The sequence below is a fragment of the Microcaecilia unicolor genome, chromosome 6 (assembly GCF_901765095.1).
Source record: "Microcaecilia unicolor chromosome 6, aMicUni1.1, whole genome shotgun sequence".
In the NCBI taxonomy this organism is placed as follows: domain Eukaryota; kingdom Metazoa; phylum Chordata; class Amphibia; order Gymnophiona; family Siphonopidae; genus Microcaecilia; species Microcaecilia unicolor.
Window position 1 is genome coordinate 229,998,936 of NC_044036.1, and position 17,318 is coordinate 230,016,253.

Below are 17,318 nucleotides of genomic sequence, written 5' to 3' on the forward strand. Positions count from 1 at the left end.
TTTGACTCTGGGACGTCCCTTCCAAATTCCTCAGCCACAAAAAGTGCTGACCACGGATGCGTCCCTCCTGGGATGGGGAGCTCATGTCGATGGGCTTCACACCCAAGGAAGGTGGTCCCTCCAAGAAAGCGATCTACAGATCAATCTTCTGGAGTTGCGAGCGATCTGGAACGCTCTGAAGGCTTTCAGAGATCGGCTGTCCCACCAAATTATCCAAATTCAGACAGACAACCAGGTTGCCATGTATTACATCAACAAGCAGGGGGGCACCGGATCTCGCCCTCTGTGTCAGGAAGCCGTCAGCATGTGGCTCTGGGCTCGCCGTCAAGGCATGGTGCTCCAAGCCACATATCTGGCAGGCGTAAACAACAGTCTGGCCGACAGGTTGAGCAGGATTATGCAACCTCACGAGTGGTCGCTCAATTCCCGTGTGATGCGGCAGATCTTCCAGGCGTGGGGCACCCCCCTGGTGGATCTCTTCGCATCTCAAGTGAACCACAAGGTCCCTCAGTTCTGTTCCAGGCTTCAGGCCCACGGCAGACTGGCATCGGATGCCTTCCTCCTGGACTGGGGGGAGGGCCTGCTGTATGCTTATCCTCCCATTCCTCTGGTGGGGAAGACTTTGTTGAAACTCAAGCAAGACCGAGGCACCATGATTCTGATTGCTCCCTTTTGGCCGCGTCAGATCTGGTTCCCTCTTCTTCTGGAGTTATCCTCCGAAGAACCGTGGAGATTGGAGTGTTTTCCGACCCTCATCACGCAGGACGAAGGGGCTCTTCTGCATCCCAACCTCCAGTCCCTGGCTCTCACGGCCTGGATGTTGAGGGCGTAGACTTTGCCTCTTTGGGTCTGCCAGAGGGTGTCTCCCGCATCTTGCTTGCTTCCAGGAAAGACTCCACGAAGAGAAGTTACTTCTTTCATTGGAGGAGGTTTGCCGTCTGGTGTGACAGCAAGGCCCTAGATCCTCGCTCCTGTCCTACACAGACCCTGCTTGAATACCTTCTGCACTTGTCTGAGTCTGGTCTGAAGACCAACTCCGTAAGGGTTCACCTTAGTGCAATCAGTGCATACCATTACCAAGTGGAAGGTAAGCCGATCTCAGGACAGCCTTTAGTTGTTCGCTTCATGAGAGGTTTGCTTTTGTCAAAGCCCCCTGTCAAGCCTCCTACAGTGTCATGGGATCTCAATGTCGTTCTCACCCAGCTGATGAAACCTCCTTTCGAGCCACTGAATTCCTGCCATCCGAAGTACTTGACCTGGAAGGTCATTTTCTTGGTGGCAGTTACCTCGGCTCGTAGAGTCAGTGAGCTTCAGGCCCTGGTAGCCCAGGCCCCTTACACCAAATTTCATCACAACAGAGTAGTCCTCCGCACTCACCCTAAGTTTCTGCCAAAGGTTGTGTCGGAGTTCCATCTGAACCAGTCAATTGTCTTGCCAACATTCTTTCCCCGTCCTCATTCCTGCCCTGCTGAACGTCAGCTGCACACATTGGACTGCAAGAGAGCATTGGCCTTCTATCTGGAGCGGACACAGCCCCACAGACAGTCCGCCCAATTGTTTGTTTCTTTTGATCCCAACAAGAGGGGAGTGGCTGTAGGGAAACGCACCATATCCAATTGGCTAGCAGATTGCATTTCCTTCACTTACGCCCAGGCTGGGCTGGCTCTTGAGGGTCATGTCACGGCTCATAATGTTAGAGCCATGGCTGCGTCGGTAGCCCACTTGAAGTCAGCCACCATGGAGGAAATTTGCAAAGCTGCGACGTGGTCATCTGTCCACACATTCACATCTCATTACTGCCTGCAGCAGGATACCCGACGTGACAGTCGGTTCGGGCAGTCAGTTCTTCAGAACCTGTTTGGGCTTTAGGATCCAACTCCACCCCCCGAGGGCCCTGTTTGTTCTGTTCCAGGCTACACTCTCAGTTAGTTGGTAAATTTTTTAGGTCAATCTCAGTTATGTCCTCGCCGTTGCGAGGCCCTATTGACCAATGTTGTTGTTTTGAGTGAGCCTGGGGGCTAGGGATACCCCATCAGTGAGAACAAGCAGCCTGCTTGTCCTCGGAGAAAGCGAATGCTACATACCTGTAGAAGGTATTCTCCGAGGACAGCAGGCTGATTGTTCTCACAAACCCGCCCGCCTCCCCTTTGGAGTTGTGTCTTCCCTTGAAGTGTATTGTCTTGCTACATACTGGACTGGCCGGCTCGAGCCGGTTTCGGGCGGGAAGACGGCCGCGCATGCGCGGTGCGCGCGGGCGCGCGAGGGCTAGCAAAGGACTTTGCTAGTGAAGTTTCCGATTGGAGGGGCTGCCGTGGACATCACCCTATCAGTGAGAACAATCAGCCTGCTGTCCTCGGAGAATACCTTCTACAGGTATGTAGCATTCGCTATATCCCTCGGCCTCAAGTGAGTTTCCTGTAAAAATGTAATTTCCCACTGCAACCTACCCAACTCCTTAAACACCCTACTCCGTTTCCCCCTGTTATTCAATCCATTCACATTCCATGTTCCCAACACCAAAGACTCCCCCTTCTCCCCCCTCCCCATTCTCCCTGCCCCTGTCTTCCCCTGAAATGCCCACCTTCCCCCCTCCCCATCCCCCCTACCCTCCCTCCTACTTCCACTAATCTGCCCGTTCGCAGATCAGCCATATCCAAGAAAGTGACTCACCCCTCCAGGGCTTTTCCCATGCTTTCAACCATTATGTCTTTTATTCCCCACCTGTCCCTCCCCCTTTCCCCTCAGAAGACCTTCCCTAAAGCAGACCCTGCCCATCTCCCTTAACTCCCCTCCCCCTTCAATAACTAACGCCCCTCTGCTTTCCACTCTTCCCATCCCTACCCAAATCACAACAAGACCTCCCCCCCTTCAGTCAATACAACGTCCAGCCCTCTGTAACAAGAGCCTGCCATCCTCAAATCCTTTGCACTCTACTGGCAGACATTGCACTGGCCTCTTCCGCTGTCAGCTCCTGGACTTCCACCCTCCATCACTCTTGAACCCTTCTACGCTCTTGGGCCTTCTCTCGCTCCAACACTGGAACTGGGATCTCCCTGCATCGCAATGCCCGCAAGGCCAACCACGCTTCTTCTGGGGTCTGCACCTTGTGCGACTTGCCCTGCACAGGGCAAAGGGGAAAAGCCATCTATATATTATCCCCTTAGATCTCATAAACTGAGTGACCTCTCTGAAGGACCTGCGCTTCTGCAAAGTTATCTAGGCCAGATCTTGAAACACTCCAATCTTGCAGTTCTTCCACTTGAGCTCCCCCATCTGTTTCGCCCTGGCCAGTATCCCCTCTTTCAAAGGAAAATCCACAAAGCATACCACAATGTCTCTTGGATTAGAATCCCGGCGTGGCCCCGCCACTCTATGCACCCTCTGGATATTGAATTCCTGCCTTGCACCTTCTCCCTCAGGGTACAGTATGTACCCACACAGCTCTTGTATTACACCAGCACACTTGGCAAAGATATCTAGTTCAGGGATCCCTTTGAAGCACAGATTATTCCTGCGGGACCTATTTTCTAGATCCTCCAACTGATCCTTCACCCTTTGCCAGTCCTCCTCCTCTTTTTGAAATCTGCTTTTAACTTCTCCTACATCTTTCTTAAGGCTTTCCACTTTCTCCTCCATTTCTCCAACCCTGGAGCCCAAGTCCCTCAGTTCAGCACGGAAATCCCTCATAGCAACCTGAATGTCCCTCCGGACCCCTGCAAACTCTGCCTTTATGTCTTTAAACCATTTCTACATTTCCTTGCCTGCCGTGTCTTCCCCCACAGGCACTCTCTCCACCACATGCATCTCTCCTTTGCTGGACCTCGCCTCCTCCCTTCCACCTGTGCTCTCCTCCAACCTGCGCTCCACTGGTTGTTGCATTGCCTCCACAGCTCCCAGCACTTCTATCACGCTTACTCCTTCCTCCTGATCGTGTTCCACTGCACACTCCGCTCCCACGCTGCTCAGAGGCTCCGCCATCTTGGCCATGCGTCCCCCTTCATTCTGCTCCACCTCCAGCCCTCCGCTCGGCTCCGGCTCCACTATCTTTTTCCTGGAACTCCCATCTTGCTGATTCCGCCTCTCCGCACTCCCCATGCTCCGTTCCGCCTGAGCCTCCACCATCTGATCTGCTCTCCGCTCCGGCCCCGCCACCTCCGCCACTTTCCGCCCTGGAGTGGCCGTAAATTTAAAATTTTCGAGCCCCTTTTTCGCGGGCATGGTGTGGCCGGTATCCGCTCACTTTTCCTCTCTCCGGACAGCGTTTTCACCAAATATTTTCGCTCTTTTAATCAATACCCTGATGGAGCTTCAATCTCAAGCTGCCATCACGTCTCATGACGTCAATTCCTATTATATATGAGCACTTTTAATACCTATATCACATGAAGTTATTTGTAATATGGAATAGCATGTCACAATGATTGTCACATTGATTTATTCATCCTTTCTTCTTGTCTTCACACACATTATCACACTGCGATCTCCTGCTGCCTGAGTATAAGTTCTTCGATTAATGTGTTTTTCAATGTTTTTGTAATTAAAGTTTTTAAATTATTGTTTTACATCCTTAATATATTTTTAATATTATTTATATGTGATTAACTGTTTAGTTATGTTGAATATATTTTATTGAACTTGTGTATGTTTTTATTTTGTAGTCTTTTTACCCCGACGCAGCCTGAGGGCGAAACTTGGCCACGTTGGGTAATTGTTTTAATAAACCACTTCTCTTTTTATTTACTTGTTTTGTTTATTGTTGTGTTTATTCGATCTGCTTTTACTTTGTTTTTACCCTAGTAGAAGATCCATGCCTTTAGGTTGGCCATTTTTGGGGGTTACTTCTGGCTTGGGAGTTCAGGTGGTTTGCCTGCATCAGTGAATGATCAGATAGAAGAAAGGTAGCTAGTACATAAAAATAATACAGCAGTGAAAAATGTCCTTCAGTAACAGTCGCGTCTAAAGGATAAATGAGTAGTAGAAGTTCGATGTGTTATAGAGTAGTTACTACTTAATATATTGCTTCTGGCAATAGAATTACCCTGAGAGAGAAAAGTCAAGGCTGAAAAATTAATTGTAGTGGTGTTGCCATAGTAGTTGGGAGGCAAAAGTGTTCAGCTATGAGTGTCTGCAGCAGTGAGTAATTAGGCAGATGGGAAGATCATGTCAAGGGTGCCTTAGTAGCTGCGCAGCATGTGAGCTGTGTGATTGCAGGAGTAGATTTTAAATCAGGCCGTTTGGTGCTCCAGGCGGCTTGGGGAAGAACACTGTTTGGAGAACACCTTTTTATTTTTTTATTTTTATTATTATTATTTTTTTTTTTTTTTTTTTGCAGTAGTTTGGTGCTCCAATCAGCAAACTACTTGCTCGGAGAGTGGAGGATGCTGTGGTTAATCGTGGCAGCTCAGAGGAGCAGTGTAGAGGGCACATACTTGCCGCATCACCCACAGGTGAGAGGTCTTGGTTCTGGGTGCTGTTCTTCAATGTTGGGTCATGTAGGGTGCCTGCAGTGCGGTGGTGGGCTGTCCAGAACTGGGCTCTTGCAGGGCGCAAATCCCGATCCCCAGTATCAGCTCACCTTTCACAGTTCATCTGCAACCTTGGGGCACATTGCTGTTCTGACTCCTCAACTGGTCATCGCCGAGAGTGGTGAGAGTGAGATTACACCATTCTTCTGGGCTGGAGTACACTGTGGTGTGCCAATGTTTGATTGCACTGCCGATCTGCATCTGCCTGCTCTGGTCCACCGGCACCGGACTGCTCTGTCAAGCTGCGTGGTCTAGTCGGTCTGCAGGATAAGGATGGCTTTTCCACTAATTTTGCTCCTAGGTTCCTCCAGACAGGTTGTAGTGTCACTCTGATTTGACAATTTCCTTTGTTTACTGTTTGAAGGAAAGTTACAAAAACACAGTTCTTTTTCAAGTTGGCAGTTTGGAATTACTGCAGGTAGTGGAGGGGGAGGGGGTAGGACAGGTATTTTTGAGACTAAGCAGAGTAATTTATTTTAAGCACTTTTTAGAAGGCAGCTATGCTTGTTTTAACTCTCCTTAAGTCAGAAAACATTTCTTAAGGCTGTTATATCTTCTTCCTCAGATTATTAGGGTCTATGAAGATCTTTGATTTATTTGGCCAGAGCAGATTTTTGTATTAAAGTAGGTGAGGTTTCAGAGCTTTCTGTCTATTCAGTTTAACAAAGCCCAGTTTGTCTTTGCCTGCATTTAACAGTGTTAATTTCACAGACAGTGCTCAATGAGGGTCTGAGTCCCTTTGAAGTAGGAAAGTTGAGATTTCTGTGATATATATGTAGTCATTCGGTAGAACTGCTTATTTTATATCTTGAAACAAGGTAAAATAGTTTTAAAGTCCATTATCTGATATCTAGCCAGGCACTTCTGTTCACTAAAGACATCGATCTAAAAACTGTATTTCACATCTGTGAGATTATTGGTTGTTTAATTGAGGAGGAGCTTCAGCAGGATATCAGAAATTTAGAGATAGTATAGGTCAGTGGCATAGCCAGTATGGGACCATGGGGGCCTGGGCTCCTGTAGATTTGTCCCTGGACCCCCTGCCGATGACCCTCTCTTCCCCCCCTCCCGCCACCAACCCGCCTTCGCCTACCTTTGCTGGCGGGGGACCCCAACCCCAGCCGAGCCGAGGTCCTCCTCTTCCCAATCCCGTGCAAGGCTTCGTTCTAGTTTGACGTCCTGCACATTGTACGTGCAGGATGTAAGACTCACAGAAACAGAACAAAGCCATCTTGGGTCATTCCATGTCAAGTGGTCTGGTGGTCCCTGCGTGACCATCACGGATTTCGATGAATTTTTTTGTGAACATTCATACGTGTCCCCAATGAACATTGGTAAAGTTTTACGTTTGCCAATGCAATACTTGCTGAGATATAGTAATCTGTTTGACCCCATACTGCAGCCTTCTATGGTATGACTCCGAGATTTCGGCAACTTTGAGACACTGTATCTCCGGCAATATTTTGTTGAGAGAAACAAAACTTGGCCATTGTCCCTCGAGGGCGGGACAATGAGAATGAACGAATCAGGAAGCTTCTGCTAGAGACGTCGGGACTCGGGAAGGGAGGAGTGCTTCCAGTGATGAACGGACGGAGGTTAGGTAAATTTAAAATAAAAATGATCCTTGGGGCAAGAAGAGGGCGCCAGGGTGGGCAGATAAGTGGCAGTAAGCATGGCGCCCCCCTGCCATGCTTACCGTGTCGGGTTGGACCGGCCGTGAGGGAGGGAGGAGAGCTGGCTCGCCCATTTTAACAACCAGCTCACAAGTCCGAAGAAAATTTAACAACCGGATCTTGCGAGCCGGCTCCAGCACACCACTGCCTGTATATAATACATTACCATAGTCTAAAATAGATAAGATCACCATCTGAACTAGCACTCTAAAATGCTTATGATAAAAATTTGAGCAAATAAGCTGTAATTGTTTTATTTAAAAAAAAAAAGATTTGTTTACCACTACCTGATGCTCAAAAGTAGGACAAAAACCAATAAAATGCCCAAACCTTTGGATACAACATCCACATTAAATTGTACCATCCAATAATATAAGAGAAGATGGAATATTAGTTTTGAAAACCACAAAAATTGTGTTTCCATATTTAATTTTAATATATTTTTAAATTCCCAATTTTGAATTTCATTCAAAATTTATGATAGTCTCTCAATAAACACACTGTATCTTTGAACAGGAAAAAACAAAAAAATATATACATACTAGTAACAAAGGCCCGTTTCTCACACAAATGAAACGGGCACTAGCAAGTGTGATTATGTTTTTAAGGGAACCGTTAGGAGAAATGTTCTTTCATGATAAGTAATAATTGGGAAGGGTGTATAATGAGTAATATGCTTCAGGGGTATGAGATACGGATTGTTTTATCTATGTTTTTTTGTTTGTTTTAATCTTCCTTTTTTGTGATTTTTATTTATAGTATTTTTTAAAAAGTACACAGACTCCATCCATGTCCAGCATTTCTCCTCTCTTCCCTCCCCTCAGTCCGTGTCCAGCATTTCTCCTCTCTTCCCTCCCCTCCATCCATGTCCAGCATTTCTCCTCTCTCCCCTGCTCTCCCCTCCTCTCCTGTCCAGCGATCTCTTCTCCCCCTGCCCTCCTCTCCAATTCCAGCCATCTGTTCTCTCCCTCTGCCCTCCCATCCATGTTCAGAGTTTCTTCCTGCCCTCCCTCAGCTCCCTGACAGCCCTCCTCTCCACTCCTCCCCCCCCCTCCCCCGCGCGCGTTTAACCCTTTGCTCTGAGGACAAGCAGGCTGAATATTATCACTGATGGGTCGTCATCCGCGACGGCCCAGGAGACCGGAACTTATAAAAAAAACGAAGAACTTTCGAGAATGCAGCATCGCGCAGGAGAAAGTGCATTCGCAAGCAGGTTCCCGCCCACGACGCGAGCGTGTCATTTAGTTCTTTTCAATCCACGACTGGGAAAGTTGTTTTTTCCATACGTTTCCTTTTTTCGGCTCAGGAGAACCGTTTCTTGGCGTTCATCGCCCAAGTTTATCCCCAGTTTTCTCTTTAATTTTAATCTCGTTTACTCAAATATTTAAAAAAAAATTTTCCCTTTATTTTCTTAGTTCTCTGCTTCCCCTTTAAAGTTTCCTTAATTTTTCGACGCGGCCGCCTTTAGGCTGCTCGGTCGGGCTGTTTTCCCCATTTTTTTGTGCCCTTTTATTTGGCACCATCAAGCTGTTTAATTTTGCTGCTGCCATTTTTCCCTCCATGTCATCGAGGACACCCAGCAGCTTCAAGCATTGTACTCTGTGCAACCGGACCATCTCGGGAACCGACCCCCACGCGTGGGGTCTTCAGTGCCTGGGGCCCGACCATCTACCAGCTGCCTGTAAGCTGTGTAATTTGATGAAAAAACGGACCCAGGTGGCTCTGGAGGCTCAACGCGAGAAACGTTTTTCTGACCGGTCTGGTCCTTCGACGTCGGTATCGACATTTGTACCGAGGTCTGCGGCGTCGAGGGAAGCATTGACATCGAGAGTTCAGGTAATGGCTGCCGAAAGGCCGCAGTGCGCTGGGAGCAGCGAAGCATCGAGCAGGTCTCCACCTGTCTCAAGGCCTATGCAGGCCCCCCCCCGGGATCGACCTTCGTCGGACCCGGCCCCAAGGAGGTGTGAGGATTCCACGTCCTCCTCGTCGGTACCGAGGAGTCTCGATGACAAGCATCGAGCGATGGTGAAGAAGCACCGTCATCGATCTTCCATACAAGGTACCGGGGAGCCGAGGGCTTCGGCACCTGAGAAGCGGTGGCGCCGGGAGGACCGCTCACCCTCCATACAAGAAGTGCCGATGCGTCGGTCATCTGGCAGCCTGGTACCGGCTCTCGAGCCCCCTCAGCTTCTAGCACTGACTCCTGCACCGCCCCCCCCCCCCCCCCCCCAGCCTTTTCCGATGGAAGCTCTTGACGAGCGCATCAGGGCCCTTCTTCCAGAGCTCCTGGAGGGGTTGTTGCGCCAGTCTACCTCGGTGTTGGGGGTGCTTGCGCCTTCCGTACCGACTACGGAAGCGGCATCTCGGCCCTCGCCTGTGGTGAGGTCTCCGTCCTCAGTGCCATTGGCGGTACCGGCATCGGCCACCACCCGGGTCGATTCCCCTTCGACGTCGGTGGAGGAAGCTTCGCGAGAATCCAGGCAGGGGTCGACTTCTCGACATCCCCCCACGAGGTCAACGATCCTCGACGTCGAGACAGGCTCGGGTTCGGGCTGCTCTTAGGGAGCTTTTGGCCGATACTGATAAGGAGCGCTCGTGGAAAGAGGAGGAAGACCCTAGATACTTTTTGGAGGAAGAGTCATGTGGGGTTCCCTCTGATCCTACTCCGCCTATTGAGAGCAGAATGTCTCCACCTGAGAGTCTCTCTTTCTCATCTTTCGTTCGGGAAATGTCTGAAGCACAACTAAACTGGACAGTTGCCTCACCGAGTTCCACAAGTGGATGCTCATGTACAGCTGGTAAGTTTGGATCCTGGCGGCGAGCATAGCAGCCTGATATGTTCTCCTCCCAAAAGAATCCAAGGTCCTAGACCCTCTTCCTGGGGGCGCCGAGGCATAGTCTCTAGTACTCTTGGCTCTTCTGAGAGCAGAGTCCACCACCATGGAATTGTGAGGAAGTTGGGCCTTCACCATTACAGGATCTCCATGGACTCTGTACTGAACTTTTTCACCAGGTGGTCAGGCAGCAAAAGGCGTGTCGCAAATTCCTGGCCAGGGGGTCTTACGACACTTTGATGTGGCATCCCGAGTAGCTGCTCAAGGTATAGTGATGCGCAGACTCTCATGGCTGCATGTCTCTGACCTGGATCAGAAGACCCAGCAGCGAATGGTGGATGTTCCTTGCCGGGGGGGATAATCTTTTTGGAGAAAAAGTAGAGGACGTGGTTGATCAGATTAAAAAGCATCATGATGCCATGGATTCTCTCTCCCGCCGGACATCTTCTGCTACTGCCTCCTCTTCTAGAAGGTTTTTGGAGGGAGGAGGAGTGCTTCCTATTCCTATAATAGGCGTAGGTACACTCCTGCTTCTCAACAGCCGGTTCAGGCTCAGCCCCAGCATGCGCGTTCCCATCAACGCCGTGTGCCTAAGGCCCCTAGGGCTCCCCAGCAAAAGCAAGAGACGGGTTTTTGACTGGCTCCAGTGCTTCATAGCCTCAGTAAAAGTGTCCTTGCCAGGCAACTTGCCTGTCGGGGGGAGGTTGATATTTTTTTCACCAAAGGTGGCCTCTCATAACCTCCGACAGGTGGGTTCTTCAAATAGTCCGGTTAGGATACACTCTCAATCTGGCATCCAGGCCTCCAAATTGCCCGCCAGGAGCTCATTCTTACAGCTCCCAGCACAAGCAGGTACTTGCAGAGGAACTTTCCGCCCTTCTAAAGGCCAATGCGGTCAAACCCGTTCCACCCGGGGAAGAAGGGCTGGGATTCTATTCCAGGTACTTCCTTGTGCAAAAGAAAATGGGGGATGCGTCCCATCCTTAGACCTAAGGGCCCTGAACAAATTCCTAGTCCGAGAAAAGTTCAGGATGGTTTCCCTGGGCACCCTTCTTCCCATGATTCAGGAAAACGATTGGCTATGCTCTCTGGACTTAAAGGATGCCTATACTCACATCTTGATACTTCCAACCCACAGGAAGCACCTATGATTTCAGTTGGGAACCCGGCACTTTCAGTACTGTGTACTGCCCTTTGGCCTTGCGTCTGTGCCCAGGGTCTTCACAAAATGCCTGGCAGTTGTCGCAGGATCGCTACGCAGACTGGGAGTGCATGTGTTCCCTTATGACGATTGGCTGGTGAAGAGCACTTCGGAGGCAGGAGCTCTACAGTCCATGCGGATCGCTATTCAACTGCTAGAGCTACTAGGGTTTGTAATCAATTATCCCAAGTCCCACCTTTTCCCTGTTCAGAAATTGGAGTTCATTGGAGCTCTGTTGGACACACGGACATCTCAAGCTTACCTTCCCCAAGCAAAGGCAGACAGTCTCCTGTCCCTAGTGTCCTTCGCTCGAGCATCTCAACAGATCACAGCTCGGCAGATGTTGAGACTCTTAGGACACATGGCTTCCACAGTTATGTAACTTTCATGGCACGCCTACATATGAGATCAGCTCAATTGACCCTAGCTTCCCAGTGGTGCCAAGCCACAGGGTATCTAGAGGATGTCATCCATCTCTCCACCGATTTTTGCAGTTCCCTTCAGTGGTGGACCATTCGATCCAATCTGACCTTGGGACGTCCATTCCAAATTCCTCAGCCACAAAAAGTGCTGACGACGGATGCTTCCCTCCTGGGGTGGGGAGCTCATGTAGATGGACTTCACACTCAGGGAGCTTGGTCCTTTCAGGAAAAGGATCTTCAGATCAATATCCTGGAATTACGAGCGACCTGGAACGCTCTCAAGGCTTTCAGAGACCGGCTGTCCATCAAATCATTCTAATTCAGACAGACAATCGGGTTGCTATGATTACATCAACAAGCAGGGGGGCACCGGATCTTGCCCTCTGTGTCAGGAAGTCACCCAGATGTGGCTTTTGGCTCACCAGCACGGCATGTTTCTCCAGGCCACGTATCTGGCAGGCGTAAACAGTCTGGCCGACAGACTGAGCAAGATAATGCAACCTCATGAGTGGTCACTGAACATGGACGTTGTCCGCAAGATCTTCCGAGCTTGGGGCACCCCCTCGGTGGATCTTTTTGCCACTCAAATCAATCACAAGGTCCCTCAATTCTGTTCCAGACCAGGCCCACGACAGGCTATTTTCATAAATATTTCTATATCTTTCCGTTTCACCACAATTCCAGGATAAGTTGGTAAAGGTGTCACAGTCATTTAAAAGAATTTCAGAAAGTTAAAGAGGTGCTTAAAATGAGGTTCTCAATGAGGTTACAGGTATACTCTTTATTTAAATCTTTAATTGTCAACCTTCCTTTTAGAGCTGGGGAACATTACAGAGAAATAACAATGAGTAATTGCCTCCCATTTCACATTAATCTACCTATGTGCACAAGTACACATACATTAATGTGGAGGCTCTACCTCTTACGCTCCTGTAAATGATAACTTCATTCTTAAAGCTGCTGTCACCGAGGAACCTCTCGTCCAGGAAAAAAAAACCCAACACTCTTTACTATTCCTGCAATTGGTAGATTTGGGCCACCACGGAAGAAAACTCAGATACAGGAGCTCAAAGAAAAGCACAAGAAACGATAGTTTGAAAGCCAGTCAGTCAGAAGTGCCGCCAAAACCTGAGCTGAGCAACTTCTCCTACAAGGCCCTCCCTTTAGGGAATCTGCAAATCAAAGGCAGCTCAGGAAGCCCTTTTCAGAGAGGAACAGAGCTCCTTATTGATACAGCTTCTGTCTGCAGCACTGCCTTGCAGGCTTTCAAGAAGAGATCGGATTACAGGAGCACATTTCTCCCTCACAAGACTGCAGACTGTGGACGGAGGGAGGGAGGAGGATCATTATTTACAAACATCAGCTGAGTGGGGCAGGCTGGCAAGCACGCTGCACATCGCTTGCGTGCATAGGCAGGAGGACGACGGATGGGAGGAGTCAGGAGGACTAGTCTCGTAGAAGAAAAAACCCGGACAAAGCCAGCAAATTAACAAATCCGCCCGGACTCCCGACAGCGCCCTCAAAAAGAGGACATGTCCGGGGAAATCCAGACGAATGGTAACCCTACTCTTAGCTCATACTGATAACTCAGTTTGTCAAATAAACAAAGGAACAGGAGTAGCTAAATTATTACAACAATGTAGCCTCATTGTTTCGGATGAATGCACCATGGCTCATAAGCATGCTGTAGATGCAGTCAACAGAAGCCTACAAGACTTAAAAAGTAATGAGAATTTGATGGGAGGAATTGTTACAGTCCTTTCTGGTGACTTTTGACAAACATTGCATGTCTTTCAAAAAGCTATGATGAACTCAGTTTGCCTCAAGTCCCCCAATCATTGGACTTCTGTGCAGCATTTAAAACTGACCAAAAAGTATTTCCAAACATTGCAAATCATTATCCGAACCAGAATGGTTATGCGCATGAGCAATTCTAGATCCAAAAAACTTAAAACATCAATGAAATGAACAATGTAATCCAAGACATGCTATCAGTTGAAACTAAAGTGTGTTTGTCTGTTAACACAATGCAAGATACTAATGACATTGTAAATTATCAGGTTGAATTTCTAAATTCTCTGCATCCACCAGGAATGCCACCACATCAACACTTAAAAATTGGTTCGCCAATCATACTGCTACAAATCTAAATGCTCCAAAGCTATGTAATCGCACACGTTTAGTTCTTAAAGCTCTAATGCCGTACGTTATTGAAGCTATAATCTTGACAGGTTGAGCCAAAGGACAGCACGTTTTTATAACAAAAATTCATTGTCATCTATAGACCAGCCCAGACTAATGGGTTGTGTCCATCTACCAGCGGAAGGAGACAGAGAAAATAGTTCCAAGTAAACCGCCCCTTACCCTTAAGGGTATCGTGCAGCCTGGAATGTTTGGTATTTTCTCTGTCTCCTAGCGGATGGTGGACGGATCATGCAGCTGCTCTGGATTGCTGGCTGGCGGCTCCTGTCCCAGATTCTTTTGGCGACAGTGGAGCCAGGGGTGTGCTGGTAGCTGTGTTGGGGCTAGTTTTAGATGATACTCAGTGGTCCAGAGTTCCTCATCTGCTAGCTAGGGTGATATTCAGTGACACTGGTTCCCTCCCCTCCCCTGGCTGTCTTTCTAGCAGGGTGATGGTTGATTGTGGCACGGAGTAACTTGTCTGCTCTTCTGTGGTGATAGGTATGTCTGAATTTCTGCCTCTGAGGTATGCATTTATTTATTCTTATCACTAGTGAAGAAGGTTGTTTTAAAAAAGAAACTTTGTTTTTTTCTCTCCTTTTCTGCCTCTGAGGTAAACCTTTATTCCTGTCACTAGTGAAGAAGATTGTTAAAAAGAAGAAGAAGAAACTTTGTTTTTCCTTCTTTCTCTTGCGTATTACCTGATTTATTTTTAGTTCCTTCATCTCAGGACCGCCTTGGTTTTTGGCGGGCACTATCCTTGCATTCGGCTTCGCTTCTCTGCTCTCTCAGTTTTTGTCTGGCCATTTTGTTCCCTCACGGTGTTTTCTTTCTTTCCCGCCTTTGGCAACATATTCTAGGGGGCCGCTTGTGATGTTTCTTAGAATTTTGCTGTCCAGTATCAGATTCTGATCTTGGACCCTTCCGAGCTGGTACCAGTTGCTTTGATTTTTTTTGTGTGTGGGGCACGGCTCATGTCTGGATCACAAAACTCAGTTGTTTTTCTCCTCTTCACGGTCCTAGACGGTGGCTGGTTCAGAGGGCGGCCCCGTTGCTGGAACTTGTACTTTGCAGTTTGGAGGTCTTAGCCTGCTGTTTCCAAAGTGGGGGAAATCTCTCGCTGGCTCCGTTTGGCTGCAGGCTCGGTCTTTTTAGTCAAGGGCTATTTTTTCTTTCCTGTCAGCCTTACATAGCAGTTGGTCAGTTCTTTTTCAGACCATCCGATCTCTGCTGCTTCAGGCATCTTGCTTGAGACGCCTCTGCTATTTGATTCTTGTTTTAGCAGCAGTTTTTCCTCCCTTCCTTAGGCAGGTTCTGGTTCTCTCGTCTCCATGGATCCCTACTGTCTGCTCTGGTTTGTCTGCAGGGTACTTAACTTCTGGGGGGGGGGGGGGGGGGTCCGAGTTGCCCTTGTTGTGCAACTGCTAGCTCATATCCCTCTTCTGAGTACCCTTGGGAGCGCCATTCTTGCCAGTCTTGCATTGACTCAGTTCAGTGTCTCTTTACAGGAATGTGCCTTTTTAGGACTAGTTTGCCTCAGCTCTTCCTTGATTTCGGGCGGGAATTTTAGCCTGGCACAGGCGGATTTTGCCTTTTCTAGTTTCAGGCGCCTCTCTCCTGGCACATTTGGCACGCCTTCCTTTTTCTGTAAGGGGCTCAGTTCTTTCCTGCTGAGCAGATCTATTGATGTGCATCTGGATTATCGCCTCTTAGCTCTGCGCTTTTCTCTACTTTTCTGCAGGGAAGTGGCTATGTTTTACGTCTGGAGTTTGACTCTCCCTTAGCTGGTTTTTCCTCGGTTTGGTGTTAGTGGCCAGCTTTCTCTTTGTTCCTGGCCTGGCGAGAGTTGTTTCTTCCTCAGTGCCTTATGGCTGCATTTTGCTCCCTATGGTCTGAGGATTCCAGCTCTGTGATGCTTACCTCCCTCTTACCGGGAGTTCTTTCTCTACGTTGACTGTTGCTCTGTCTCGGTTGCCTAGGAGGGCGGTCATTGTGGCTCAGAGACCATAGGGCTTTCTCTTCTTGTAGTTTTAGTCCCTCTGGGCCAGGGGAGTGCAGCACCAGGTCTGCATTTCCACGTTGTGCTCCTTTCTTGTTTGCCTCCTGCAGCACCTTCTTCTCTGGCTGTTCATTTTGCCTATTGAGCACAGCCCCATGTTGAGCATAGCCCCATCACTCCATGTTGAGCGCGGCTCCCTCGTTCCATGCAGCTGCATGTTGGGCTTGGCTCCACGGTTCCAGGTTGGCTTTAGCTCCATTACTGTATGTTCAGGACAGCTCTATCCATGGCATGTTGAGTGAAGTTCATTCGCTGCATATTCTGCAACCTTTCATCTCTGCATGTTGAACGCAGCTCCATTGTTGCATGTTGAGTGTAGTTCTTTCTCTGCAGGTCTCAGTGTGGGGCGAAGTCCTGTGTCTGCTTGTGGAATGCAGCTCCTTGTCTGTGTGTGGCATGCAACTCTCTCTCTCTGTATGGAATGCAGCTCCCTGTCTGCATGCAGAGCACAACTCCACCGCCTGTTGAGTGTAACTCCACCTCTGTGTGTTTAGTACAACTCTTCTCTGCAAATTGGGCACAGTTGCAAGGTGGTCTGTGGAGCACAGCTCTGTGACTGCAGGTGCTGCACAGCTTCATGTCTGTGTAGGAACCATAACTCCTTTTCGGTGTCTGGAGCGCTGCTCCTTGTTGGCGTCCGGGGCGCAGCTCCTTGTTGGCGTCCGGAGCGCAGCTCCTTGCTGGCGTCCTTGTCTGTGTTTTATACACAGTTCTATCGCTACTGTAGCTTCAGTTCTGCAAGTACCTCTAATAACCAACTGTTTCAGTGGGGCACTGCTCATCCTCTGTCTGTTACTCTCAGCTTCTTCTCTGCTTGTTCAGTGCATTTCTATCTTTGCCAGAGGTGTGCAACTCCTTCTCTGCCCATGGTACATGGCTCAGTTTGTGTGCTTTGAGTGGAAATCCGTTTGTTCTCATTGAGCACGGATCCTACTTTGCCTGATGAGCGAAGCTTCAGTTCTATCCCTTGAGCACAGATCAGTCTCTGACTGTGGAGCGTATTTTCACCTTTGCCTGTTGGACACTGTTTCACCTTGTCAGTCAACGCCAGCTCTTTTCTGCAGGTTGGATACAGTAACTTCTCGGCAGCTGTGGCATACTGCAGTTTAGATTGCTAGACAAGGCTGCAATGTTTCCCGTTTAGCTACCATTCCTGTGGCACCTTTTCTTACCGTAGCCTCTTGGTGGCAGTCAAGAATCTTCTCCATTGCTGGAGTTTGAATTCGTCTCTGCTCCTTTTGTGGCTTCTTGTCACCTTTGGGGTCTTTTCTCCGCAGTGTGGTTCTTGACTCTCTCTCTCTCTCTCTCTTTGTCTCCTTTTGTTCTCTTGGCTCTGTTCTTTCATCCCTATGTCCAGAGCGAGCTGGTTTAGGAGTACTCTGTTTCTACGGTTGTACCTTGATATGCTGCTGCCCTTTTCTTC

General features: G+C 48.8%; 1 protein-coding gene across 2 annotated transcripts in view; it reads left to right on the forward strand.

Moving 5' to 3' along the window:
* Positions 1 to 17,318, forward strand: part of ZMYND19 (zinc finger MYND-type containing 19) — a 422,686-nt gene that overhangs the window by 329,845 nt on the left and 75,523 nt on the right. The window contains exon 5 of one of the 2 annotated variants that reach the window (XM_030206586.1): positions 5,333 to 5,447. The exons of the other annotated variant lie outside the window; for it this stretch is intronic. Within the exon in view, the coding sequence (XP_030062446.1) occupies positions 5,333 to 5,447 (115 nt within the window). The remainder of the gene's footprint in view (positions 1 to 5,332; positions 5,448 to 17,318) is intronic. 2 annotated transcript variants of the gene reach the window in all.